The 26,973-nt window shown below is 44.7% G+C and overlaps 1 protein-coding gene across 4 annotated transcripts in view; it reads left to right on the top strand.

The window, feature by feature from the left end:
- Window positions 1–25,968, top strand: part of GPRIN3 (GPRIN family member 3) — a 34,692-nt gene extending 8,724 nt beyond the window's left edge. For 2 of the 4 annotated variants that reach the window (XM_035325415.1, XM_035325416.1), the window contains exon 2: window positions 17,225–25,968. In XM_035325415.1, coding sequence (XP_035181306.1) covers window positions 17,334–19,625 — 2,292 coding nt within the window. In that variant the 5' untranslated portion in view covers window positions 17,225–17,333 and the 3' untranslated portion in view covers window positions 19,626–25,968. Of the gene's footprint in view, window positions 1–6,047; window positions 6,390–7,035; window positions 7,214–17,224 lie in introns of those variants that run through there. The other 2 variants (XM_035325414.1, XM_035325417.1) reach the window with 2 other exon arrangements.
- The last annotated feature ends 1,005 nt before the right edge of the window (window positions 25,969–26,973 follow it).

Here is a 26,973-nt window from a genome sequence, read left to right as displayed (position 1 = left end):
GGATAATCAGTGTTGCTGTTTAAATTCTTGATGGAACAAAAGGGCCCCTATTGTTAATGTCACTCTCCTTTCTCTGAAGCATCAGTTCCATGAAAGACTTCACAGTTGATAGGCTTAGCTTTAGAGATGAGTCATTAGGGAAATGATACAACATAAGAAGCATGCTGGGTGGCATTGGAAGGGGTAGAAGTAATGTGGTAAAACATTTTTCAGAAAGAAGAGCTGTACGGAAACAAGCTGACAGAATTATTCCACCCTGAAAGTCTGGTATTTCAAAACAAGATCTATAAGTTCTCTAACACTGCAGCACACCACGACATCTCCGTATTTATTTAAAAGAAAATGTTAGTCCTCCCCTTGGGGTTAATAATTAGGTAGTATCTGTTAAAAGCCAGTGAGCAGGCTATAAATATCTGCATAAGTTTATGAGAACCCAGATTTCTGCTCAAGCTGAGCAACAGCTTTACAAGATCCCCTGTTTCGATACTCTGTAAAATATCTTAACGATTTTCCATCCAATCCATAGGGACAGGTATTCCGATTCCAAACGTAGCTGTGATAACATGAGACAATTCTTGGTTAGAGCACCAAAGACATTTTCACAGAAAGGGTAAGTGATATTTCTGAGGATCACCGCAGGTGTGGCAGAAGGAAGTGACCAAGCTTTCAGGCCCATCCTTGCCTTCCAGTTCTTCATACAGTCCTGCTTATGCGATAAGCATTAGGGCTATGAATTGCAAATGCATGTTCACCTATGTGTGCAGAGGGCTGAACAGAGTTGGAAGACCCATACCTTCACAGGGTGACTTCTGGCTAGGGCTGTGCAGAACTGGTGCTGTTTATTTCATGCCAAAGAACATAAGATTCATAAAGCTGAATTCAGGTTATAGTTCTGGCCATGTGCTAATGATGCTAGAAGTGCATAAGGACATGCAAAATATGACTGAGGAATAAAGCCTGTTTCTTCTTTTCCTGACAAGTCAGGCAAACTCCATCGGGAGAAGCAGAGGGAAGTTTGAACAAATGAGGATTACAGGATTAACTTCATTAATTTAGCTGCTTGTGCTTTTTGACACTCAGGAATGAATCCAGCCTTCATTTTTTAGGCTTGATGCCTAAGAAATGGTAAGGACAAGCAGCTTCCTCCTGCCTGTATCAGACAGACAAACTAACACAGAGGTGGTCCTCACTTTGGTAAGGAGGGGGGCCGTTACCTCCTGACCGAGTTCAGTGTATACGCTAACTTCAGGGGAACAATTCAAGCCTCGAGTCACGGGGCCACTTTTTTCTATTGGTGGAGCAATAAAATCAGCCAGATATAATCCCATCATAAGGCCTAGAAGCCTTCCCTGGGAAATATTCCCATCTTAAGTGGTGTACTTTGAAAGTTGCTTCCAGCTAGACCATGCTGGGCCATTATCATAGAAATACGTGCAGTTGATACTGGGAAATAGCAGAACAATATTTATCCAATTCAAAAGATACTCTTATTATGAAGGGCCTCAGGGGAGTGCTGCTTGGGAAATGTATTTTTATAATAAAATGACCTATTTTAGAATTACAGTTTTCCATGCTGGAGAAGGCAGGAAGGTGGCAGAAGGCTTGCCAAGGAGCCGGACAATAAGCACACTCACACTCGCTCCCTAACAAGAAAATAAGCGGACTGAATGTATTAATAATATAGCAGGCAGGGTTTTTTTGGGTAGGTTCCTGCATACAGTGTATTTGTAGGTGTCTGTCACATTCAAAGCAATGTGCCTTCATGTGGGCAGATATTCCTATCAGCAGCCAACCCAAACAGGCAGATGATAGCTCTCCCTATCACACAATTATCTGTTTGAGCCGCTCCTCAAAAAGACTTAGGAGAAGAAAGAAAGGAAAAAAAAAAAAAAAGGACAAAGCTAATAATAGTTTTGGCAAGTAGCTAACTATAAAGAAAGCTTCTATTCCATTCAGTTTCTGATACGATGATCCCTGATAGTGAGCTGTGTAACAAGCATTACTTGCTGTTACTCACCACTTCCATCTGCACTGGTGCTCCAAGACAACCCACGTGTTGTTGCTTCTCCAGTAACACAGCCTGAATCCCACCTACTCACCTTCAGTTTGTCTCATATTTTGTCTGTTTAAACCTTTCAACCTTTTCAATGTGCTGTATAATCTAACTTCAGCAATCAAATCAGTCTCTAACCACCACGAGTTAAACTAGTCAGCAAAGACACACCTGTTACTGTAAAAATCAGATTAGTCAGCAGCTAACACACAAACCCCATTAACGAAGCTGCCAAAGTTTATCTGAGGTATAAATATGGCCTTTAATAGCAGTATCCAACCAGAGATATTAAGTAGATGTGATTTTTTTTTTCTAAACGCCATAGTTGTCGTTCTGACATGAAAGCAAACAACAACATCCTTTCAATCATCCAGTCTGTAGGCAGCTGATTCAGAATGAAATTAGGGCAGATGAGTTAAAGATGAATGAGCAGAATATTTAGTCATGGTACTTCATTCTGCCAGAAAAATGTCCTTTTAAATTCTTGTCCTCTACAGTCCTTAGGGATGGTCCCGAAGTGCTCCTGGCCTGTACAGAGCAATGTTGCCATCCCAAAGAGCAGATAATGATGGTAATGAACTCCCAAAAGAATGCTAAAATGGACAAAAAGAAAACTTACAGAGAAAAAGACACTGAAGAGGTCTTGTGATGACCTTCTCAGTTCTGTGTCTAGTTGCAGAAAGGAGTTTTCCAATCACTTTTCTGCAGTTTTCCTTGATCCTTTTGTGGCGTGGTTTATGATTCAACTTGTCCACGTATCTTGAATGAAAGCAAGAGTGCAAAGGTACCTGTTTTCTAACAGATTGTATTGTGGTTCTTGCTAAGTATCTTAACAACGATAGCAAAAAACGAAAATGGAATAAATACCCATCAGAGTCTTAGAAAGACAGAGGAATGTTCATGACATTCAGGTTGAGTATGTAACGTGGGGTAGCAAGAAGTGCGACTATAGTCACCTCACAAATATTTAAACAATATTCAAACTGTCCTTCATAAGGATGATATATCGTGGTGCAAAACATCATTTAAAAGCATCCATTTTTTGCGAACAGTTTCCTTGCCTTGAGCTATATGAGGCTGAGAAATGGTCTGGCAAGGAGCACACAGCAAGTGACAGATGGGCAGTCAGTGCTGGAAGACCATTCAAGCCTAGGTTGAGGACACAGAGGGACAGCAAAATTCGCTATCACATGAATCAACCAACTTTCTCCTGCATATCTTCTTTTTGTAAGTGAGCAAATCTCACCTTTACCTCTCACCATCTACTGCCTTCTTACCAGGCCGAAATTCGCTATGTTGTTCTAGTGATAAGCCTGTGTAACGAGTGGAATAAAGTCACTGAGTCCATATGGGAGAAGGACAGTGTTCCCAGAATCAGCATTTCTAGACGAGCTTCATTTTCCAGTTTTGTGGGAGAAACCTAAGGGGGAGGCACACTAACCTTGAAATAACTAACAGTTGAGCAGCTTGCTCTAGTTGCTGCCCAGGGAAAAGATCAAGGGGCTAGCAAGTTTCCAGCCTTTCCCTGAAAACCAAGGGCAAAGTCCACACGTATTAGGGGGGAAAAAAAAAAAGAGAAAAAAAAAAAAAAAAAAAAAAAAAACTTTTCTGTCCTCCTGAGAGAGGAAAAGGGTGAAAGGTTTGAAGTAGTGATGTGGGATTTTCCAGCTCATCTGCAGTGCTAGCTGAACATCTGTCTCTTTCTTACCACCTCCCACAGCAGTCTGCATTTGAAAAGACTTTTTTTTTTTTTTTTTCCAATTGACTTGTAATAGTATAAACCCCACAGTTTCCCGGTGGCTGTCCAGGCCTGTGATTTGTAGCTGTTAATAAATGAGTAGATTAGGGGTCGGAGTGCACAGAGTTGAGGTAGTGAGGATCAAGCTGCAGTAATGATCTGGAATGGTGCTGAGCAGGTCTGGAGGGGAAGGCATATGGCAGACTCCTCACCTTAGTGACAGCTGAGTTTCTTGGACCAAGGCCTAAGTTTAAAATAATACAGTTATACATGGAAAACCTAATGGATCTCTTAGTTTCCTAGCTCTGTGGTCTGGACTTGCTTGATCTTACACTTCTGACAGTATTTGCCTCTCTGCTCACGTAGTTGCTCCATTTCCTTTTGGTCTGCTCTGTGTCCCCCTGCTCTTGCGCACGGACTAGAGGTTTATAGGAAAAGGCAGTCAGCACAAATTGCCCGCCTTTTCCCTCTGGGGAAAAGAAGCAGCTTACCTGTAAGAAGAAAAAAGACAATCGAGTCACTTGTTGAGTATCTCACCACCTGCTGCCCTGTTCACATTGGACGTCAGCCTCTCCGTGGTCTAACATTCATGCTCCATTTGATCCCATGGTCATCCTAAATTTTCTGAAGAGCAGGAACATTAACAGAGTCTTCTTCAGAAGTGCTTACCTCCTAGTATGAACACATACAGATTTTCAATTGTTTGCAAGTACATTTCTTGAATGGATAACCTTCCTAGGGCTCGTTCATCTTTAAGGAGGCATTTGTTAGGTTTTGTTGTTGTTGTTTTTGTGTGTGTTTGTTTTTGCAAATGCTGGCAACAGCAAATTCTGCACACTTTTTTATGTTGTTTTTATATTTTGTGCTCAAGCAAAGGTACCAGGCTGCTTCACCTCTTTATGGATTCAAGACTTGCTCTATGGTGGTAATCCAGCAAGGGGAAACCCCTTCTCATATTTTTTTGATAGTCTTTCAAAAGTGGATCTCTAAAGCCAGATTCCTAAACTAATGATTGCAAAGAGTTTTTAGGAGTAGGTGAAGAGGTGCGGAAGAAAGTTCTTCTCTTGTTAAATCATTGGCATTAGACACCAACAATATACCATGATTTTCTCCATGATCTTCATCTGCGTTAGCTTCTAAAGAAGAAATTGAAAAAGTTTCAATTCCTCCTCGTTGCCTGCAGGTATCTCTATGCCCATGTATAGCATCCAGTAAAATGGCAGAATATTTTCTGGGATTTCCTACATAAGAACAAGAACGAAAGGAACTAAAAGGAATTCAAAAATATTGAGCAGCTGTTGACTCCTGCTGGCTTTACTGGTATTTCTGGCTATTCAGCAGTTTTGAGAATCAGACTTATTTGATTTCAGAGGCTAGCTTCAGTCATCCTGTTTATGCAGGATGCCTGTCATTACATTAGCATATATCAAATTTTATTTTAATATGTGTATCTGCCTGCAATCATATATGTGTGCCTATTTTGTGGTAATAAAGAAAATGTGTCCATAAATAGGATGTCAGAGAAAACAAATCGTGGTAGGAAGCCTTCTGTGCATCCACAGCTGGTGAAGTATCCAGCACTTATCTTCAAGAAGATCCCATGTGGAAATAAATCATGTTGCCTGGATTTTCATACTGTCTGAAGGATTGCTGTGTGTTTTCTCATTCCCTCAAGTAGTCATCTGTGCATCAGGCATCTACATTCAATGCAAGTCCAGTAATCAAGCTCTAAGCTGTGAATGATTGGTTTTCATGCCCTCCAGATGACTTGGAAACAAGGACAAAGCTGTCACAGAGCCCCGCTCGCTCACAGCTGCCCTGGCAAGGTACAGCCTGACCTCCACTCACTTCTAAGATTTGCAGGTTAAACGTGCTGGCAGTCTGAGCGAGGGCAGCTGAAACGGTTCTAAAAGAGGAATTTGTTCCTCCAAAGAGGAATGCAATGTGAGGAGTAGGATGTTAGGTAATAAATTCAATAATTGCGCTGTAACATCTCAACCTTTTTTTTTTTCTTTTTTCTTTCCCTATTAGTTCTTGGAGGGATGCTTTGGTCTTTTACCGTGAAACAGCAGTGTGTAGGATGAGATGGTACACGCAGGGGCAGCTGCATGGTGAGTGCCAGTCACGCTGCCCAGGACTCAGCCTTGGCTAGGTGGTTGAGGCAGCCAGTTTCAGTAAACCTAAGACTTTGCTAAACCCAGACATCATATATCTTGTTTGAGCCATTGTTTCAATTAGTGCTAATTACAGTAATTAAGTAATTTTGCTACCACTGTGAGGGGTAGTAATTCCAATCAAAGCTGATGTCCTTCACCCGTCCTTCCCTCATGGTGTGTGTTGCTTCACTCACAGGATAAATGTAAGGCTAAATAGCCCTGACTCAGGCCCAGTAGAAAGGAGAAATCCAGAAGAAGCCCTAGGTCTGGAAAATCCCAACCCGTGACAGGAGTGGGGATGTTGCAACAGCTGGTGTAAGTCAGCATGGCCCTGCAGAGGGCTAGGGCACTGTGCCATGTTGCAACAGGCAGAATTTTGGCTTGTGTATGGCTCCAGTAATTGACTCTTGATTTTATTATTAGCTTTGAAGGGTATTATGAAGTAAGACATGCTGGGTCTCTATTTCCAGTGCAATTACGTTGGGAATACTGTAAAATAGCTGAGAAGAGAATTTTATTGAACTAATTTCCACTTCTTGCATTGCTATCTCTTTAATATTTGCTGTCTTAAGGAAGTATGTCTGGTTTTAGTTTGGTTCTGACACAGATGAGGTTTCCTGTGTCTCAGACACTAAATAAGAATTTGTCTTATAAGCTTTGTGATTTCTGACAATTTGGAAGAAGAGAATGAAATTATTCTTAAGGCCATGAAAATCCACATTTAAAGCAGTGTGAAAAGCTGTAGGCAGGTGGGTTCCTTAGCCACCCTTGGTGGGGCTGGAAGAATAGAAGCGCATCAAATCTAAGGATGTAAATATATGTTTTGAATAAGCCATTGTTAGGGGACAAATCTAATAGGAGAAAGGAGGATGGTTCCTGAAATTGTGAAGCATGAGAGATTTTTACGCACCTGTGTTGGCTGCAAGAGCAATTCTGAAAAGCTATTACCATCGGACACCTGTGGGATAGACTACATATAACAAGCTCTTCCCAAAATAGGCCATTGTACGGCACAGCTGCTGGTGCTTTGCTGCAGAAAGGCTGGGGTGTTGACTTTGTGAATGAGTTGGCTTCTTAGCCCACGGAAATCACTACAGTTTCTTTGTTCAAGCACATCCACATGATAGATGAAGAAGACTTAAGAACTTCTTTGTCTTGAAGAGCTCTCTGGTCATACAGTGAATTTCAGGGCTCAAAGTTAGCGAGGTTGGGGTCTATTTTTACCAATACAGAGTTGGTATTGGTACCAAACCTCCTTTTTTCAAGGTAAGAGCCAGAACAACATTTTCCCCTCAATTTTACCTGATCAGATATGCCACGGTGGTAGTCACTGTAATCTGGGAGGTTTTCTTAGATGTGTCTTTTAACACCATCTGTCAGCTCTGGGTGGAGGTGGAAGAAAACGTGGTGTGAGTTATAGGTGTAAGGTTTCCCAATGTCTTCTTATCTAGTACTTGCCTTCATTAGGGCTAGGCAGCTGGAAGCCCTTATAGATGCACCGTTGTGTATGCTGCTAAGCTGTTCCGTCTTTTTTGATATAAAGAACAATGACAAATGTTGTTTTCCCAGGCATCGCAAGGTGCCATTTAACGTGTGTCATCCCATCCTCCGCTGGTTGGCTTCCTACCCTCCCCACGTCCCACATGCAGTCAGTTATGATAACAAGAACGAATTATAAAGATAATGAATGAGGCTATCTCACACTTGTCTCTGGTTTGGTCCAATTCCACCAGGGTCAAAGTTCAAACTGAAGTGTATAGCCTCAGGTAAAGAAAAAGAAAGGAGCTTGAGACTCAGACAGCAGCTTTTCCTGTAACAGGAAGAAAAGAGTTTTCCTGTAACAGCCTCACTTACAGTCATGCTGTAAGCTCTTGTGACTGAGGTGAGCAGGTTGGAGCCCTTGACTGAATGTACGGGTTTGTGTCACTGCCTCAAAGGAGCATTTACTAGCGTTATATACCCCCAGTGGATTGCTCCAGTTTTATCTCTGAACACCGATGGCTTCCAGCCTGCTGCCGTTTGGCTTCCTGCAGAGCCTCAGCACATCGGACAAAAAGTGGTTGTAGCACACTCTGCTTCCTCTAGTGTTTTTTTGAGGTGTTTAGCAGGAAGCAGCTTACCAGGGAGGTTGTTTTGTCCCTTTTACCGTGCTTATTGTCAATGGCAGTCAGCAGCGCGGCAGAGAGAGAACTTGAAGAAACAGGAAGCAAGTGGTGAGGTGGAGGCAGGAAGGAGGGAAGATATTTTTAACTTTTTAAAAGAGCCACAGTGACATTGTTTCAGCTGCCAGCCTCTTTATTCACATCAGCTGTGTTTCTTATAGCCAGGAGGCAAGAGTAGACATGGTGAGATCATCATCATGCCTTCCTTAGGTTAATCACATGCCACAGCAAATTTTTGTTACAGTAATGAATGGCTACACTCTGCATCCTTCTCTAATTACACACCGCTTGGAGTAGTTCTTTTCCATTAGGACAATACTTGTATGTATTGGGATACGGATATGTGCTTTGCTGGGTGCCTGTTATGTAGAGATCTGTTCTCTTTTCTAATATTGAGCCCGGAGTCTTCATTACAATAATATATGAGGAGAGCATAATTTCTCAGGAGCTAAAAAGTTGTAGTTGGCTCTTACTTTACACACACACACAAAAAAATCCTCCTCCTGTAGGCTCACCGAGGCAAAATTTCCTTCCCTGATGGGTTGGTGAAGTAACGATGCTGCCACAACACACTTCTCTGAGCACCAACAGATACGGTTCGTCAGCATCAAGTCAGGCCTCATTAACGGGGGTGCTACCACCACTACTAGGGCTGCTTCTGCCACACGAATGGTGTTTGCATGCAGTGTGCTGGGGGAATGCTCTTATGGAAAAGGTGGTGATGGAATTGTGGAAATCTGCATTCAAGGAACTGAAAGCATGTCAGGTAGCATCCTTTGTCCCATAGAGCCACCCTTTCCGAGGCAGGGATACTTGGCAGCAGCTAGGTTTTCTTAGCTGCACAAAACATGGGTTTGGTTTTGGTCCAGCTCACTGTAGATGTATGTCCATGTGAACTGCACCATCACAGCTGTCACTAGTTGACCGGGACTCTTAGCAGAGAAGGCAAGAATTGTATGGGCACTAAGCCAGCACTATGCTTTCATCTCTGAAGATGATTGTTCTGCTTTAAAATGAAGTCACATTGGCATTATTGTGTGGGAAAGGGGTATTTATCATTAGCTATTGTTAAACTGCTCTCTCAAAAAACAGTGCTTTTGTTCATCAATGGTCGATGTTCAAAGGCATTCAGTTGTATGAAATGCATTAATGAGGGGTTAGGTTTCACTGTAATTTTACCAGGCAGAAAAAGATAGCAGGATATGGAAGGACTGAAATTCCCCCTTGTATGATGGGCAGCGTTCTTGCTTTCAACATCACAGGTGGAAGCGGTGCCTGGTAACGTTCAAACACCACTGTCTTGTTATTCAATAATAAGCTGAAGGAAGCTAACGTGACATGAGCTATGTGAAATGGAGTCATCTACCTGATGTGGACAGCAGACTTCTTGTTTCCTTCACGTGTGTGTGTCAGGAGCGTGCAGGCACACGTTCCTCTTGACATAAGGCTTACCCTTGACGTCAGGCAGCAACCTCCTTAAAAGTCACCTCCAGCGTCAGGCACTGAGATTTAAAAAATGCTCTGATAAGTAATGAGGTTAAACATAACAACGTGCCATTAAAAAAAATAAAAAATAAAACAACAACAACAAAAGCATGTAGCCCTGTGGGTTTTGTCAACACGTCGTGTCCCCTCTAGAGTGACCCAGGTTATGAGCTGGGATGACAGCCAAGCCTTATGGAACTGTTAGAGCGGGCTGCCAGCTAGGGTCGCTGCTGTTTGATTTGGCTGCTTTCACAGAGCCATTTCTCCTTCCTTTTCACCTTGGAGGAGAAAGGCTGCCAGGCTCTTGGTGGAACTCTGTAGCAAGCCTGTTTTTCACCGGGGGAATTTTATATCAGGGTGTATATATGTATATTTTATATCAGGATATATACAAGGGGTACAGAGGCAGGACAGGCAGTGGGGCAGAGAGGGGATGGGGGTGGAGAGGGAGGAGGACATGGGGTGGCACTTGTGGAAGATGAGATTGGGATGGGACAGATGAGGGCTGCTTTCCTGGAAAGGCAGCTGGCACCCAGCCCTCCTGCTGGTCCTTCCAGCCAAACTCACCCTTTGTGGGGCTCTATGGGGAGCTCCTGGAGGCCTGTGATAGTGTGAGTGGCCCAGGCTTCCCCAGAAAAGGCTTTTAACCTATGAGAAGGAGGTTGACTTTGAAGGACTCAAAACTTCAAGAGCCACAGCAGATGCCAAAATCCTTAATTTAAATCAGGACATTCAAAATCCTTTCCAAGTGCTGATTCCCAGTACACTACTCAAGGCTGTATTTTGTAACATATTTATAAATATTGTTTTGAACTGGTTTGAAGTGAATGCAAAGCAACCCTTTCTTTCTGAAAACTCAACAGAGTTCTGCAAAATTGTGGTGTCCCCATAAATCCGTAGCCACTTTGGCGTTATTCCCATGAAAACAAGCTGTTCCACCAAGGTGCGTACCACCAGCCTTTGGCTGTGGCCGGAGAAAGGTGGCTGGGGAAAGTGTCCTCCTCAGAGCAGCCAGCCCAGCCATGCAGTTCAGTGCTGGGGGGGCTTTGAGGGAAGGTCACTGTAACTGTATCAGGGTAAAGAAACCTAAACTTGCATCTCTTCCGATACGGTTTTTCACTGACAGAGATTACAAAGAGAGTGAAAACAGGAGTGAAGTCTGAGCCAGTTTACAGTACTGTGTTCTCTGGCAATTTGGAGGTCATGCTCAGGCTGCTGTGACTGATGCTTGCTTCTAAACTAGGGTAAACACTGCAGAATTAAAATTATAGATGGGCAATCCTTTGTACTCACTGCTAAGTACTAGAGAGTGCTTAAGAGAGGTCCAGTCTCTTCTGCAGCCATCTGGGCACAGCACTTTCTGGACCACCAGGAGTTCAGCAAGAGTTTAGAGAGTACAGGGACCTTAGATTTATAGAGGGGGAAAAAAAGCAATAGCCACCCGCAGCAACAAAATCTGGCAATGGTATCTGCATGCTGCAGTGAGAAAATATTTTATTTTAAATGAAGAAAGATGCGAAGCAGTCTGCCTTGCTTTGGGCTAGGTCTAGAGACCACCACTCCGTCTGGTGGGACTCGCTTAACCCGTGTCCTCGTTTGTAGGCTGTGGGCTACAGGTTAAGCTGGGCTTTGTTCTCCTGAAGCAGAGCTCCCGCGCTCCACGCTGTGCGAAGTTAAAGCCAACACCTGGCCCGGAGATGCAAGATGAGAGGAGTCGACAACCAGAAAAATGTATTTCTTTGGTGTGTATAAAATCTCCCTCGGATAAACTTCTAGTGGCTGCTGGGCTGACTGGCAGCCAGCTCTTTCTGGAAAAAAAAAAAAAAAGGCAGTGGTATTTAACCACATCCTCACCTTAATTTTTCACCTAGTTTTCCTGTGTTTATTGCCATCACAAAGCAAGCACAAACACAGCCTGATGCTGTTCTTCAGCACTTTCTCTGTTTTTCCCTTTGGATTCGTATCCCATTTTCCCTCTGTTTATTCAATTTTTCATCATTGTGTCCTGGCACCTGTGCTGCCAGACCTACTAGGTGCTGCAGGTGCTCATACCCTGATCGTCAGGAACTGGGTGAGCAGGAGGAGATCAGGGTTTGTTTGTGTGCCAGGACCTGAGGCTGGCCAGAGCTTTCAAGGGGTTGTGGAGTTTTTCTAAAGCAAACTTCCCTGCCCCCAACAAGATCGAGACTGAAAACCTTTCAGAATAAAATCCCAGACACTTAGAATTAGGAACTCTGGAATTAGAAATGCAATTTTCAATATAGAGAAAAATAAAAATAAATAGGCAAGATAAGAGTCTGTGCAGCCAGACCAAAGACTTCTGAGTTGCAAGAGGCCCTGCCTTATCCTCTCTGGTCCCTGGGACGTTCTTCCTGTTGCCCTTGGTGCCTGGCTAGATGCTCCCTGTGGGGCTTCTTCAGGGTCTTCCATGTCTGGCTCCTTCTCAACTTTTCCCATCATTTGCTCCATGGCCCGCCAGGCTGAGCTCTCTTCCCTTCTTCTAGAGCTGTGCAATTTACCCAGTCAGCCTTTTAGGGGAACAGAATAGCGAATGTGCAAATGTGACACATGCCACTATCACATCTTGCCCGGTTTCTGTCCTCAGGGCAGATGTCATAGAGCCAAACAAAGCTTTGAGCTGGCTTGGTGTGACCTTCGTACACCAGCAAGCCCAGCAGACAGTAAATAAATAGCCTTGTGCTGGGTGTGACACACTTGTGGCTGTGGTGGGAGTGCGATACTCTTTCCACAAATGAGATCACAGAAAGAGTGATGCTCTTGCACCACCTGCAATACCAGGTGTTCTCCCCAGCTGCAGGAAGGGAAGTGGGACCTCGGTTCTTACTTTCTGACCATTTGCCTTTGCATTTTGGACAAAAGACTGCAAAATGGGAGCTATGCACTGTCTCCTATAAATCCCAGCCCTACCTTTTTTGGGAACCACATGTACACAAGGTGTCTGTGTGCATCCCCTCTTGCATCCCCGTGTAAGGTCTTGTCTCCTTTCAGCATCCCAAAGCACGCTGAGGGATGGAAGCTGTGTATATCTTGTATCTTACCTCTTTGGGCCATCCCTTTTGTATTTTAATGAATATTAAAAGGCAATTTTATCTTTTACAGATAATTAGGAAGAAATAACCCATTAAGTAAATTTTTCACAAATGGAATAACTAAGACCCTTTGACACTAAAAAGAAAAAGCCACAACGTTTTACAGAGAACAGCATAAAAAGCTAGGAAAAAGGGAAAAGAAAAGAAAAAAAAAATGCAAAATCAGAAGAATGCATGTGCCTGTGTATGTATAAAATTTAAATAAATGTGCTTTGTGATCTATGTATTCAGTGGTCTAATATGAGTTTGAGTGTCCCGTTGCTTTTTCCTCAGATTAGGAGACAAGAAGGGAGGCTGGATTCCCACTTTGGCAGGTGTTCACCTGCACCATTAACCCGTGCGGTTCTATGATGATTTTCATAATAATTTGAGAAACCATAAGATAAGATTAGAAATTTTAAGAATAAATATTTAGTTCTTTTGTTTATAGAGACAAGGCCAAACAAAGGGCTCGAAGAATGCGGGTCTCAATGACTGGAAAGCTGATAAGAATCTAGATTAGGGAGTGGGCACTTGATTTGTTTGGGAACTGGATTTTAATTGTTTTTCATTATTCATCTTTATTTTTAAAATTGAGAGCAGTTGGAAATGCTGGTAGTCTTATGTGTGCTTTTGCAGATTTTCAAAATTTTTCAAGAGGAAATGGTAGTCAGAATCTTATGCTGAAATTTCCTGTTGTTTTTTTTTTTATTATTATTTTTATTTCTATTTTAGTAAATTGCAGACGTTCTGGTTTTGTTGACATTCCAGTAAGCAGTAAGAGGGAAATTTGTACTATTGTTTTATTGGGGAAGGGGGTTACCAAAATAAATAGGAGTTTCTTCACGTTGTAGCTTGAGGTTAATAACATTAAGTTGCCTGGAAACTTCTTAGTGTTTTTTGTTTGCTCGCTTTTATTTTTCTCTTAGAGCACATAAAGAAAACATGCTCAGTGACACAAGTGTGCGAAGGTCTGCTGGCCATGCGGGGACTCTGCCAGGCCATACAAGCTGAACATAGACTCTGCCAAATTAAAAACTTCTTGTTGCAAAGGGCCAGAAAAAATCTACATTGAGATAAGATTGAGACAGTCAGGCAGACAAATGTGGTCTGAAAGAATATGATGTAGGAGAGATGTATTCATGTCAAAAATCTGTTCTTATTATTAAAAGAATGATTCTGGCCTTTGGGGAGATATTAATTTCGCTGCCTTATGAAAGAAAATGTGGGATGATTGCGCCAGGTCAGGCATACAACACTTGCAACATTCACTAGCGATCTTAATTTGTTTTGACATGTTTTTTAGCTGGCCACCGAGTTTTGTATTTCTTTTTTCTTCTAGGTATTTGCTTGCAGTCAGTGTTGCTTGTTGGTTTGAATCCTTACTGCCTTGACAGTTGAGTAGTGTGTGTACACGGTGCCCACAGGTCTCAGCACTGTTCTTCACTCCTAGGAATAATAAAAATGCCTTTCCGATACTGTAATTAGCTGGCTTTGCGGCTTTTCCCCTGCGTAAGACTTACATTCTGATTTTTATTAATTTTTGAGGAAGCATTGTCAAAAATTACCACGTTTATTTAGACTACTTCAGTGCCCTTGGCTCCTGTCATCAGACTATCTAATAAAGAGTCTAGCAATAAGATAGCTCCCATGACTGTGGCAACAAAGAAGTATTTAATATATATATACATATATATATTCTCTTAAATTAATGCATTTTCAAGCTGGTCCCATGCCGGGGAATGACCTGGCCCCCCACCCAGTGTTTAGGGGTCAAGTGAAATGTCTGGGTTATGCTCTGTTATCCCGTATCTCAGAATAGGGCTGCGTGAGTTTATTGGAGCAGAATTTCCCCTCTTGGCATGACACGTCTAGGGCTAAGTAGCAGAATCAGTTTTAATTAGCCCTTGTGGCATCTAAATGTAGGCCTCAAAAATAAACTTTCTTGAACACACTTTCTAGTGATGCCGCTGAAGAGACACTAAGCAGATGTGGGGTTTCATGTGGGAGCTCAGGTCAGAACTAATTTAGTGAATTGAAAAAGGAGGAATTGTTCCATCATTGGGCGGGTTTGAGTTAAGGACAGTGCTCCGTTGTTCACAGTGCCTTTCACAGCTGCTTCTGGCTGCCAACTCGCAGACCTGGGCTGGCATCAGTGCTGCTGTAGGATTTTCAGATGATGACACAAGCAATCTGTTTCCATCGAGAGCATTGGATTTTGGGTGCTGCTCTTTCAGAGGTTTTCATGTGGTGAAGAGCCAAGCAGATTTGCTCTGCCTTCTTTTTTTCTGTTCCGAAACTTTCACCACGTAGCATGGCAAATCTTAAGATCTCGGTTTGGTTTTGTTCCATCATCTGTTTGTTTGTTTTAAATAAACTATTGGCCTAAAAAAATGTGACCTGCCCAATTGTATATGCCGGTTTAGCTTGCACTGATACTTGGAAAAGCAAAGAAGAGAGTACCAGAGTTGAGAAAACAGATGCCCAAAGCCATCTGCTCCTCCGCTCACGGTTGTTAGACGTTCGGTCATGGTACAACAGCAGGGACGTGGAATGGCTCTCCTCTTCAGGACTCCACTAACCGGCATTAAAGTGAGCACAAAATGAAGCAAACATCTTGTAGGCGGTCACAAAGCTGTGCAGATTTGCAATCTGGTTTCCATAAACTCAGTGCGTCTCAAAAAGCTCAGCCATCGTTAGCCTTGGAGGAGACCCTCTTTGGAGTGGTACACGGCTGCGACCACAGATGGCAGCTCAGTATCCTCCAGGGGCAGGATCACAGCTTATCAGGGCTGACTTAACCCAGCAGGCTCTGTGTATCTGTGGTTGGAGAGAGCCCAAAGATACTATATAAAAAATAATGAATTACTAATATCCGGAAGACATAAAGTTTAATGAATAAGTAATAAGTTGCAGGGTTTTCCTTTTCTTAGAAAAAAAAAGAAAAAAAAAAAAAGTTGTCTGTGTTCTTTTCAATTTTCCTCTTGTTGAGCGCTTTTCTCCTGTCATTCTTTCTACCTACCCTGAGGTGCTGAAATTTAGGGTGAATCTTACAGAAACCGGAAAGTTATAGCACTGCTGTTATGATTGAAAGAGAGGAGAAGGGTAGGGACCTACCCTTTTGGGAGAGGGCTCGTACTGATACTGCCAGTGGGTAGGGAGGGTCTGGGACATCACAGCTCCTGCCAGCAGCATCTCCCAAGTCATTTTGCAAAGGAGACCGCGCTGTGTGCCTGCAGGGACATGGACACAAAGGTAATTTTCCCAGCACCATCCCTCTGCTTAACATAAAGCTAAATGTTGGGAATGTCTCCCAAGTCACATGCTGGTGTTTGGCTGGCAGCGTGAGCTGCGGAAAGCTTTTAAAAGAAGCTTTTCTGCTAGCTTAGGTAGCCTGAAATAAGACTGGAGTGGGACTTAATCGCCAGTCACCGCTGCTCTTCTGGCACTGACAGAGACCAAGCTGTTGACCTTTATCAGGACCTGAGCTGGGCAGTGCCGAGTCCTTCTGAAAACCCCAGTCAAGAAGCAGGTTTTTGAGGTTGCCTCCCGCTTGAAGTCACGGTTTCTCTGCAGTTCTGGCCAGGTTTCAACCTGGATAACTCTGCTCCACCTGCTTAAAATTCCTCCCCGCTGTTTCGCTGGCTGTGGCATTCACTGCTGCTTTGGGCCCCTCCTGTTCAGTGGTGCAGGTGGTGCAGCTATGTTTTCCCCTCTGGTTTCATGTCACCTCTTCATAAACTGATTTCGAGATCGTCTATACCCGTGTTTATTGACCGGGCAGGCTTCTTTGCAGTTATTTCAAAGAACCTAAATGTGAAAGCCGTACGTGCATGCATAGCTCCATGGTTTTGAGGCACAGTAGCTTCTCGTGGTGTTCATCTGTGCTGTCCAGCAGGTTGTCTTTCCTCCGTATTCCTTTTGCCAGTGAGGTAAACTCCGTGCACGTTAGACTGAACTGACCCGTCAGCATTTCCTTGCTGGTGGTGGAGGGGAAGGAGGGCTCTCCGTGAGAGGAAGGGGACACCAGCGGGCAGCAAGTGGAGGGATCACTCGTGTCACAGGGGAGTCCAGGGGGAATCATGTCTTGTCTTCATGTATGCACAACAGGCAAGGCAGCAGCTGCTCGGTCACCTTCCACAGGTGGCTTGACACAGGATTTTATCACAGTTTACTTTCTGACCTCTTGCTGCTAAGTATTTTCCCAAACTTCCTTGGGAAGCCTGCTCCCCTTTCTGTTCTTCCTGCTTTCTCTTTGTATTTCTTGTTTTGCGCTCCTTGTTATGTCATTACGTTTCCATTAATGTATCCATGGCAGGGCAGCTGTTACTGCTTTGTCCCAAGCGTTGTCTTCTCCATCCAGACCTTGGAATTGGGACATTCTTGAAATCTGTGTCTTTTATGTGATTGTTAAGCAGAACTGGGTGCTTCACTTTCCCCCTTACCTGCAAGTATTTCTCTCCAAGCCGTAAAATAAATATATTTTGAACATTTATTCTTAAAACTGAATACAGCTTACACGGTGTTTCTTTTGTTGACAGATTAGCTATACAGGAAAACTGTTGCTGGAAGCCTGCCCCGTTGGACCCGCCACCCTGCGAGAGCCCGAGCAGGAGGAGCTGACAGTGAGCCGCATCCCTGGGGCAGTCCATGGGGACTGTACCACATCCCCTGGGACCTGCCAAGCTCTCCCTAGCTGCCCCTCCCGAGGAGAAGGACTGCTCAGGAGACCTGCTGCCTGCTAAGCACCAGCCCAAAGCTGCTGATGAAGAGAGGGCCAGCAATGGCTTCCCCTGCTCTGCGCCAGGCTCCGCAGCCGCTCGCACCTGCAGCCTGAAGCACACCGGCACCCAGAGGCAGGAGGCGTGCTGCAAGGAGGATGCTAACCAGCAAGCTGTGCTGCTTCCCGGGCTCTCCAGCCAGGCTGTGGAGGGGTGTCTGGCAGGCATAGGGCCAGCCCCGGCGGTGGAGGCGGCAGGGTGTGGGCCAGACATGATGCCAGCTCCCCAGAGCTCCCGGCAGTTCGTGCAGGGCGGCCAGGCGAAAGCGAGCCCCCTGGCGCAGGTGGAGGACTCTGCCTTGAAACCTCAGGGGACTGAGGAGCAGCCAGCTCTCCAGGTGTTGCAGTGTTCCTCCCCGGGCAGCCCGGCCAGGGGTAACGAGTCGTGTCTCACCTCTCAGGCAAGCCTTCTGCAAAGAGAGGGAAAAGAGGGGGGAGCAGAAGCCGACGCTGCTGCCTGCCAGCCCGCCTCTCCGGTGAGGGACGGGAACACTGCCACCGATGCTGGGAGAGATCCACAGGCGGCTGTGGTGGCAAAAAGCGGGTCTGCAGGTCCTGAGCAGCTGTGTCCTGCTGATCAGACTGAGGCGACGCAGAGCAGCAGGGCACCGGCCCAGCTCAGCTGTGAGGGCACACGTCCCCGATGTGATGCAGACACTGAGCCGGGGAGCTCGGGCCCCACCCAGCTCTCCAAATTCAGAGAGACGGGTACGATGACGGTTCAGTCAGAGAGCAGCTCTTTAACTCAGGAAGCAGCAAGCAGGACGTGGCGAGATGCCGAGGTTCAGGCCGTAGCTACTGTGGAGAATAAATCAGCTTCCACCAGCCCCAGCATCCTCGCTGCCTTCTTAAAAGGGAACCCTCCTCCAGAGGAGAAGGAAGAACTGCACATCATCTACCAAGGCAGCGCGGGGCTCAGCCAGTCTGAACTTGTTAACAGCTTCTCCTCGCAGCAGAAGCCCCCATATTCTCCTGGTACGGCATCAAAATTGACTGTCGTTACGGCTGTGGCTGCTACAGCCCAAAGCCAGCCTGTCGGGCTGCCTGGTGTCCCACCTGACACAGCGTCCCCAGGCTCAGCAGACAATGCAGAACCCACCCTCCCCTTCTCCCCTGCAGCCATCACCTCCCGAGGTACGCCTGTGGATAATGCTGAAGGGCCGGGCCCAGCCAGCAGCGCTGAGGCTGCTCCTGCGCTGCCAACAGGTGCTGCAGCCCTGTCGAAGCCAGCGCCTGCCCAGCAGCTTGCCCTCAGCCCCAGTGATCAACCCGCAGCACGGTCTGCTGCCGGTGAAACAAACGTCACGTCTGCTGCCAGAACCGAGAGCAAGGTGCAGTGTCTTGTCCATGACGCGGGAGGCAGCCGGTTACCTTCACTCTGTAACGTGCAGAGTGAAACCAAGCAGAGTGAGGCCCTGGGCGGCTCTGAGCAAAAGCCAGTGCCATGTAAGGGTGCGAACGAAGTGGAGGCGATTCCTCAATCTGTGGTAAAAACAAAGGGAGAAAACTTGATGGTGCGTGATGCCCAGGGAGGGGTAAATGCCGGCAGAGAGCCCGTCGGTGGAAAGGCTTGCTCGGAGGAGGTGGGTGAGAAGGAGCAGAGCGGACGCCAGGGTGAGATGAGGCTGACTCCGACAGCCAGCAGGCAGGCTCTGCCGGTGGGACCAGTGGCTGCTCCGAGCTGTAGCTCTGGACACGTCACCCCTCTCCTGGAGGCTTCGGCAGCTCCCCAGCAAGCCAAGGAGTCCAAGCGTGAGCTTCGTGCTGCAGCTCTTCCTTCTTCGGTTCAGGCCTTGCCAAACCGTGGGGAAAACAAGAAGCAGCCCGCCTCCGCCACGGAGGCGAAAGTGCAGGTGAAGCAATCCAAGCACGTTAGGGATGTTGTCTGGGACGAGCAAGGCATGACGTGGGAGGTCTACGGTGCTTCCCTCGACCCCGAGTCCTTGGGAATCGCTATCCAGAACCACTTACAGAGACAAATCCGGGAACATGAGAAACTGATCCGGGCTCAGAACAGTCAGAACCGGAAATCCATTTCCTCAGACACGTCCTCGAATAAGAAACTGAAAGGGAGGCAGCATAACATATTCCAGTCCATGCTGCAGAATTTTAGGCGTCCCAATTGCTGTGTCCGACCTGCTCCGTCATCTGTGTTAGACTGAAGCGGTCCGCAGGGGTGGGTGGATATGTGCAGTGGTAGTGAGAATCCTTCCCCTCGAGTCTCAAGTCCTGCTGTTCAGTTGTGTTATTGGGGTTGCAGTGCAGCAACAGTGGAAATTATTGCCCTTTGTTTTCTGAGTAGCCACTCACTCCGTCATGCCTTCGTCATTGCCACAGCTGGTGTGTATTTCCACATGGTGCCCCCATCCCGTCCACCGTCAGATGAGAAGCTAGGCACTTAGCAAAAGCACAAATTTGCATTGCCACCTTGTGGCAGGGAGAACAGCATCTTCTGATAAAGCGCGAAGCAGAGGGATTGTGAGGATCGTTGTCGGAGATTACTGGTATGCATCACAAGGTCTTATGCAGGGGGATAGGCTGGGGGAAGCTGGATGAGGGGAAACTAAGGTTAAACAGCTGTTTAACCGAGCAGTAAAGCGAGACAACTTTCCTTATGTTTAAGTTACCTACACTGAGGCAAGGCTGTAAAAAGGTTATGAACTGTTGGTGCCGTGGCGCACAGTTTTTAGGTGAGCCTGAGTGAGACGGTTCTTCTTTTTCCCTTGAAACGGAGAATGAAGGAAAGAGTGAGGATCAGGGCTGAAGAACTCTTTGGGAGAAGAAGTTGAGTAAATGGGATTTTGATGGCTGGAAGGGGAGGTGAGAGAGGAGTGTGCGAGGTGTGTGCAAGCAGGCAGTGCCTGCAGGTGAGGCCAGCCACGAGAGGACACGCAGCCAGGTCTCCTGGCACAGTGACACACCAGCCCAGGCTCTCAGCAGCCTCCAGAAGTGCTGAACGCTGCTCCTGTAAAACACTTTTTAAAGTGGTGTGGGTCTTTTTTCTCTCTCTAGAGATGCACGGTGATGTTTTAATGTAGGAGCAGGCTGTGCTGTGCACCTAGGTCCATGAGCCTACATGTCTACTGTGTTACACTGCTCTGACTTTTTAAGCCCTTACCCGAATCTGCTCCTTTTTTTTTTTCTTCAGTATATTGGTGCTTTTCTCGCTGCCTTTCATAAACTTAATGCCATTTATTTAGCCTGTGCATATCTTGTTTTACCAAATGTTCTCTATATTATAAACCGTTGTACTGTTAACTTGAAGCATTTACTTTACAGAAGTATTGAAATCTTGAGACAATCTTTACTGTATTTCTAATGTTAGAGAAGTTGTAGCATCTGCCAATAAAAGGTAGCTTAGTGACTGTTTCTCCAGAAGAGTGATGTACAATAATGTCTCAACTGTACATTTGTCACATTTCTCAGCTTAACAACATTTTTCAACCTGGGAAATGCTTCTCACTAGCTTTTCATTCTGTCCACTAGCGTTTACGGTAGGCTGGGGAACTCCTGCAGTTTATAGAAAGTTTATTTTTCAATCCTGCAAAGCACCAGGGATTGGGATAATGTAATCCTGCCGAGTGCTAGAGTTAAATAGGAGTTAATTTTATCCCATTAAAGATTTTTCATAAATCATGATGATAACTTATTTCTGTCTGTGGTACCACACATCCGACTTACTCTGTAGATCTTACAACACAGTGTAAACAAATGTGAATATCCTTTCTTTTTTCTTTTTCTATGAAGCAGCCGTGAGGTGGTCCGCTTGTATTTAGGAGGCCAGACTTTTTGAGTGTATTGACTGCCGAGCTTTCAAAGCAGCTCTTTCAGGGCATTTTTTTTTTCCCCCAGGTAGGAGGTAAAATACTGTAAGGTTTCTGTAATGGACAGTATTTCAACCTACTTCAATGAAAGTTGTGGCCCCTATGCTTGGTACTTCTAATTTACACCTCATTTTCCTCTGGTATACATTTGGAGTTCTGTGGCACCTCCTCATTCCATGTCTGTACATTATTTCAAGTTGTCTCCCACCTGATGCTGAACTGGTGAATCTGAAATACCACATCAGAGGGTGACTTCCCATGTCTGCCTCCTAGGAGGAAAGTCTCCCGTCTTTTTTTTTGTTAGTACTGCTGTTTCCGTTACCTTCCTAGCAGTGTCTGAGATGTGAGTTTCTGTGAAATTTTGTGTGGGATTAATCTCGGCAGCATCATTAGGTATGGTTAGTTGACAAGTTCGGTGTCTTTTACCACGTTGTGTCTGTGTCAACCATGAAGAGGTTCCCAGAGTTTTCTGTGGTGTTTGCTGTCTCCTGTCCAGGTCCAAGGCTTCGCGCAGCTCCTTCCTACACCTTCACCTCCCTTCTGCCAGCTCCCTCTTTAGCTGCTGTCTAGCCTGTCCTCCTGTGAAACCTTGTCCTTTGACTGAGCTCGCATCCCTCCCTCCACTGCCCTCCTCATTGCCAGCTTGCTCTGAACTGTCCCTTTACAAATGTGTCCGGTCTGAATATATAAATGGATTGTCATATTCTTCCCAAGGAGAATAAATGGATGTCGTGCACTCAGCAATTTCCATGAACTTTATCCTTTAGCTCAAGCGCTCCTAAATGTTTCTACAGTATGGGTATGAATGGCTTTACAGAGGCCAAACTGGACTTAGCAATGAGTAAGCACTGCAATTAACACTTCTTCACGAGGAACCAGAGATCTCCAGGTACCCTGCAGCTGCTCCCAGCTGTGAGTCTGCACCAGCCGGTCCACTCCCACCTTCCCCCCACACCCACCAACCTTTCTTCCAGGGAAATTTCACCAATACTGATGTACAGCAAAATGCAGGCAGGTAAATTACCAACTGGATGCATCTAAATAACTGCATGGGCATAGCTGGATACACCACGGTGCTCAGCAGAGCGTTGTGGTTTTGTGTGCTGTGAAAGTACTCATGCACAGGCAACCTGCAAAATGTCAGCAACACCGTCTTGTGGGCACGGAGCTCCTGCAGGCGTGCATTCACAGCCAAGCAATATCGTGCCAAAAAAAAAAACACACAAAAAATGAGTCAGTAATCACCAGCACATCTCATGTGAAATATTTTATGATTTCACTTCGCCTTGCTAGTGCAGCCTGTAGGCAGCCTGCTAGCTTTACGCTGGCAATTTATGCTTTCTCGTGCATACAATGTTTAGATGATTTATGTGAATCCTCGGAGGGATGATGCATGTTTCACCAGAAGGAAAACATATTTTGGGTAGCAATTAGCAAATACGTGTGTGAATAGTCCTTTAGCAGCCAAGAACGACTGTTCTTGGTGTCACATCAGTGTCAAAAATAGAAGTTACTGTATGGCAGAGGGCAGGGGGAGGTGATCCACGTGCCTTCATCCTCTTCTTTTTCCCTGCCCTGGGAGTCAGCACCACAGAGTGTCAGTTCAGTGGTTAACAAGCCAGGAAATTAATTTGGGATAATAAAAAGAGGGCTCAAAACAGAAATTACTTTGTCATTCCCAAGAGTAAATATGTACGAGGAAAAAGAAAAACAAAGGACCTGTGTTGCAGCCCGGACAGCTGAAGTAACTCGGTGTGTTGGAAGCTTCAAAAAATCAAAATTCAGTTCGGTGGAAGATGAGAAACTGTGGCAACAAGCTTATTGTCAGAGGACCTCTGTCAGTGCATCTTCTGGGGGGATTGGTGTGGCCAGAACCTAAACCAAAACAGGTAATAGGAATGCAAATCTGTATTTCAATGTTTCCAATATAAAAGATGAATTGAAGGAGAGCCTGGCTGCAGGCAGCTTGCAGCATGGCCCCAGATCTCGTGTTGGCTTAGGAAAAGAAAAGAAAAAAAAAAAAAAAAAAAAAGCAAAGAAAGATCTGGAGACAAGGAGGAAAACACCTGTCTTCCCTATTTCAGAGGTAGGAAACCTCCCTTTGAACGTATAGGAAGGAATTGCTGAGAAAAATGAGGAAGAAAGGACCAAATGAAAACTAAAACGTAGGTGATATGGATCCTTCATGAGGGTATTTCTATTCCTATGTCCATAAAGCCACTATTTTACTAAACTTTTGCAGTTGTCCCCATTTGTTCATTCTGAGCTCACACGTTTTTCATGTTCTTGGTGTCCCGTGTTTTTTAGGAAAATGAACATTTCCGAAGGCTGCATATTTTGCTGGTGTGTACAGGTATATCCAAATACAACTCAACAAAACTGATCTGATAAACTAGCTGGTGATCCCAGCAGGTGAACAGCCGCAGTTTATTACCACTGCTGTCACGTAAGAGCTTGTAAAAATGCATTGTTCAGAGAAGTACCTTCAAGGGATTCAGAAAAAGTGAATATATGCCCTAAAGATAATGCTAACTTTTGTCTTGAAAGTCATGACTGCTTTGAAATGTTAAAGTTGGAAGCGGAAATGCAAACGAAAACCAGTGTTGAGGTTGATGGGAGATTTCTTTGTGATGCTATTGGTTTTCAGTTTGGAAATTTGGTGGAATCTACCACATCTCCCACATCAGCATTTTATTACTTAGCACAGTTTGTATAAGCATAAAAGTAAAATCTGTATTAGTTTATTAGGCTGATTCTCCATTGCCTTGCTCCGTGTCTATCTCTTTACACCTTTTAAAAACGAATTCAGAAGGTTACCAAGGCAGAGTAAACCTTTCACAGGCAGCTTATGGAGATGGTGGCTCTGGGTGAGAGACCTGTTCATCAAGCGCCGTGGCCTGGAGTAAAACAAACCCTCTTATAACCTTTTTTTTTTTTTTTTTTTTTTTTTTTTCTGTTTTAGTAGCATCTCAGACTTTGCTCATTTATTTTTTTAGTCACTGCGTGATGCTTCTATGAGTGGTCAGTGTTTTCACAGCCATCCCAAAAGTATGCAGATAGATTCCTACCCAAATGCTGCACACTACCAAATATCTCTGGAGTTGCAGGATGCTACAGTGGCCCATGAGCCTGAAGGTCAGTTTCTGTACATTAAAATGGCTGAAATGTTCTCTTAGGGGCCTAAATTTCATTATTTCACCTGCGTTAGTATAGATATTTAAAGTTCTGATCAGGTGAACTGATCTGAACTGAAATGAACACCATTCATTTCTTTGAAGCTCTGATATTTACTAATTTATCTGCTGCGTCCCTTTCTGACTAGCTCTTCCTTCCCAGTATTTATAACCTGGATTTTGAATCAAATCCTGGCAAGGAATATTTTGTGATTTGAAACTTATCCTTCATCATTGAGGCTTTTTTAACAAAGAAACTGATAGAGTCCAAACACACAGAGAGGAAATATTTTTTCCTCTAGGAAGACGTTTGCTGTAGGTCACCTTGCGTGTGCATACATGTCCAAGTACACGTTTAAAAGGGCTGTACACGTGTGCAGCTCTCATGCATTACTCACACTCTAATATTTTTCCCTTTCCTCTTTCTGACTGAATGCCGGAGGATCAGCATTTTCTACAGTTTTGAGGCAAGTTTAGATCATTCTTCGGTAGACAGACAAGGATTTTATCTTTACTTGGTCTCTAAAAAAAATCCCATCGCTCTGGCTAAAATAAAAGAGTTGGCCAACCTCTGTGTCTAGAGAAAGAACTGCCAACAGAAAGCACAGTGGCTTGGGTGTACAGAGATACACTGACTCCAGAACTTTGTGGATATCCACACTTAGTTTGGGTTTCTGCACAAAGACCGATAGCAGAGGGGTGATAGCAAGCATCTGAGCTCATTAGGGACAGAATCACATGAACCAAGTCCTTCTTGACGTACTAGACCTTGAGGTTTTGTTAGGTTTCTGCTGAGACTGACAACCTCTGGGGTAGAAATAAATGATGGCAAAGTCTCCAGCAGTTGTGTGCTGCAGAATCCAAGACTCTTGAGATGTTTCTCAAGATGGATCAGCAGCTCATCTAGCTGATCCATACGTTAGAGGGTTCTCCCAAAAACACGTCCTCTAGCTCAGTTCACAATAAGTAGTTTCAAGTATATCAAACCCAGGTTTAGACACTGACCTGAAGAGTTTCAGTAGCAGGGAAGAGAAAGATCTAAGTGTTCATGGTATATAAAACCAAGCCTCAAGCCTGAAGTTAAGGTCTCAGTAGCACACTGGAAAGTGATGGGAGTTTGTACCCAGAGCTAAAGGGAGAGTGGGTGGATGACCTCTGAATTCCTGCCTGTTGCAAGCACCATAAAAATGATGGCCATAAATCAGTCAGCAGAAGAAGAAAACCAATTTTGGAGCTTCTAATGATGACTAATATTATTGTGGCTTTATTATTTTTATAGTTATACTGACTGAATGTGATGTACTGTACAAAGTAAAGCTAGTTTTAGGCTTCGAGATGTACCGTAGCATTTATTCGAGACATACCAACAGAAGTTTGCATGTGAAGAAATCTTACAATGATATAAAGCAATGTTACCCACCTGATTGACTTCCTTAGGAATTTAATGTTTTGCTGTTTTACATCTTCTGGTTTCCATGCTGAGTACAATAAAATTAACACTGTCTTAATTATTCTGGGTCTCTGTTTGTAGGGTGAAAAGGGCAGGATTTTAGGTCTGTGTTGACACTGTTTAGTAAATTGTCATCCCCCGCATCCAACACTCGTGCACAACAAGCACCAAGTGGTGCAAGGTGAGGTGCTGGTAGTACCAGCATCAGAATAACTTTGAACCCTCTTCTGCCCCTAAAGGAAACAGAAGTTTTATCTCATGATACGAATGAGCATAACAGACAATGGCAGAGTAGTATTTTGGTCTGATGCTGTTACAGGTGTAGTATTTCAACGTGCCTGTCTCCTACTGGAGGACACAGCGACCCTACCTAGGGGCGCTCTTTACTATGGCAATGGCTTAGGGAATATGGAAAATCATTTCCTACCTTCCTACATTGCCACACTCAGAGAGGTGAGAGGAGTAAAATAGGTCCTGAGCAAATGTGGTTACACAGTGGCTCTGCTGCTGGGGAAACTCTGGCTTTCCACCCAAAGCTGGAGCTCTCTTTCCCAAAATAATAATTAGCTATTTCCTTAAGTGTGTTTCTATACTCATTGTACCTTGTGGTTGGCTATGAGGGTTCAGGTTACTTCAGCTAAGTGCTCAGTGTTTTGGGCAATCACACAGGGTAATTTATTAATGAGCTTTGCTGGATTCCTTGTCATACGGTTCAGGTTCCTGCATGCCAGTAGCTGCCAAAGATTAGTCTTGAATCCTAGCTGCCAGGAGCATGGTGTTCCCCTGCGTTTGGTGGGTTCGTGCAGCTGCATGCTGCAATTGACAGTCTTCCTTTCCAGGCAGGAAAACCTCTGAGAGCTGTTCCTACTTCATCCGTGTAGCCTCACTGCAGCAAGGAAAAATCCTAGAGATCCCCTGCCCAGCAAAAAACTGACCAGTGCTCAATTCTGCAAAAGAAAAAGAGTTAGCATCCTATCAAACCAGTCATCGCCAGTGCACCATTTCCATCTGACACAGATTTTATACTATACAACATAGCAGTGAGATAGTGCCTGCATGTATA

The sequence above is a fragment of the Oxyura jamaicensis genome, chromosome 4 (assembly GCF_011077185.1).
Source record: "Oxyura jamaicensis isolate SHBP4307 breed ruddy duck chromosome 4, BPBGC_Ojam_1.0, whole genome shotgun sequence".
Taxonomy (NCBI): domain Eukaryota; kingdom Metazoa; phylum Chordata; class Aves; order Anseriformes; family Anatidae; genus Oxyura; species Oxyura jamaicensis.
The sequence above is the reverse complement of the archived record's forward strand: the minus strand, read 5'-3'. Positions and strand labels throughout refer to the sequence as shown.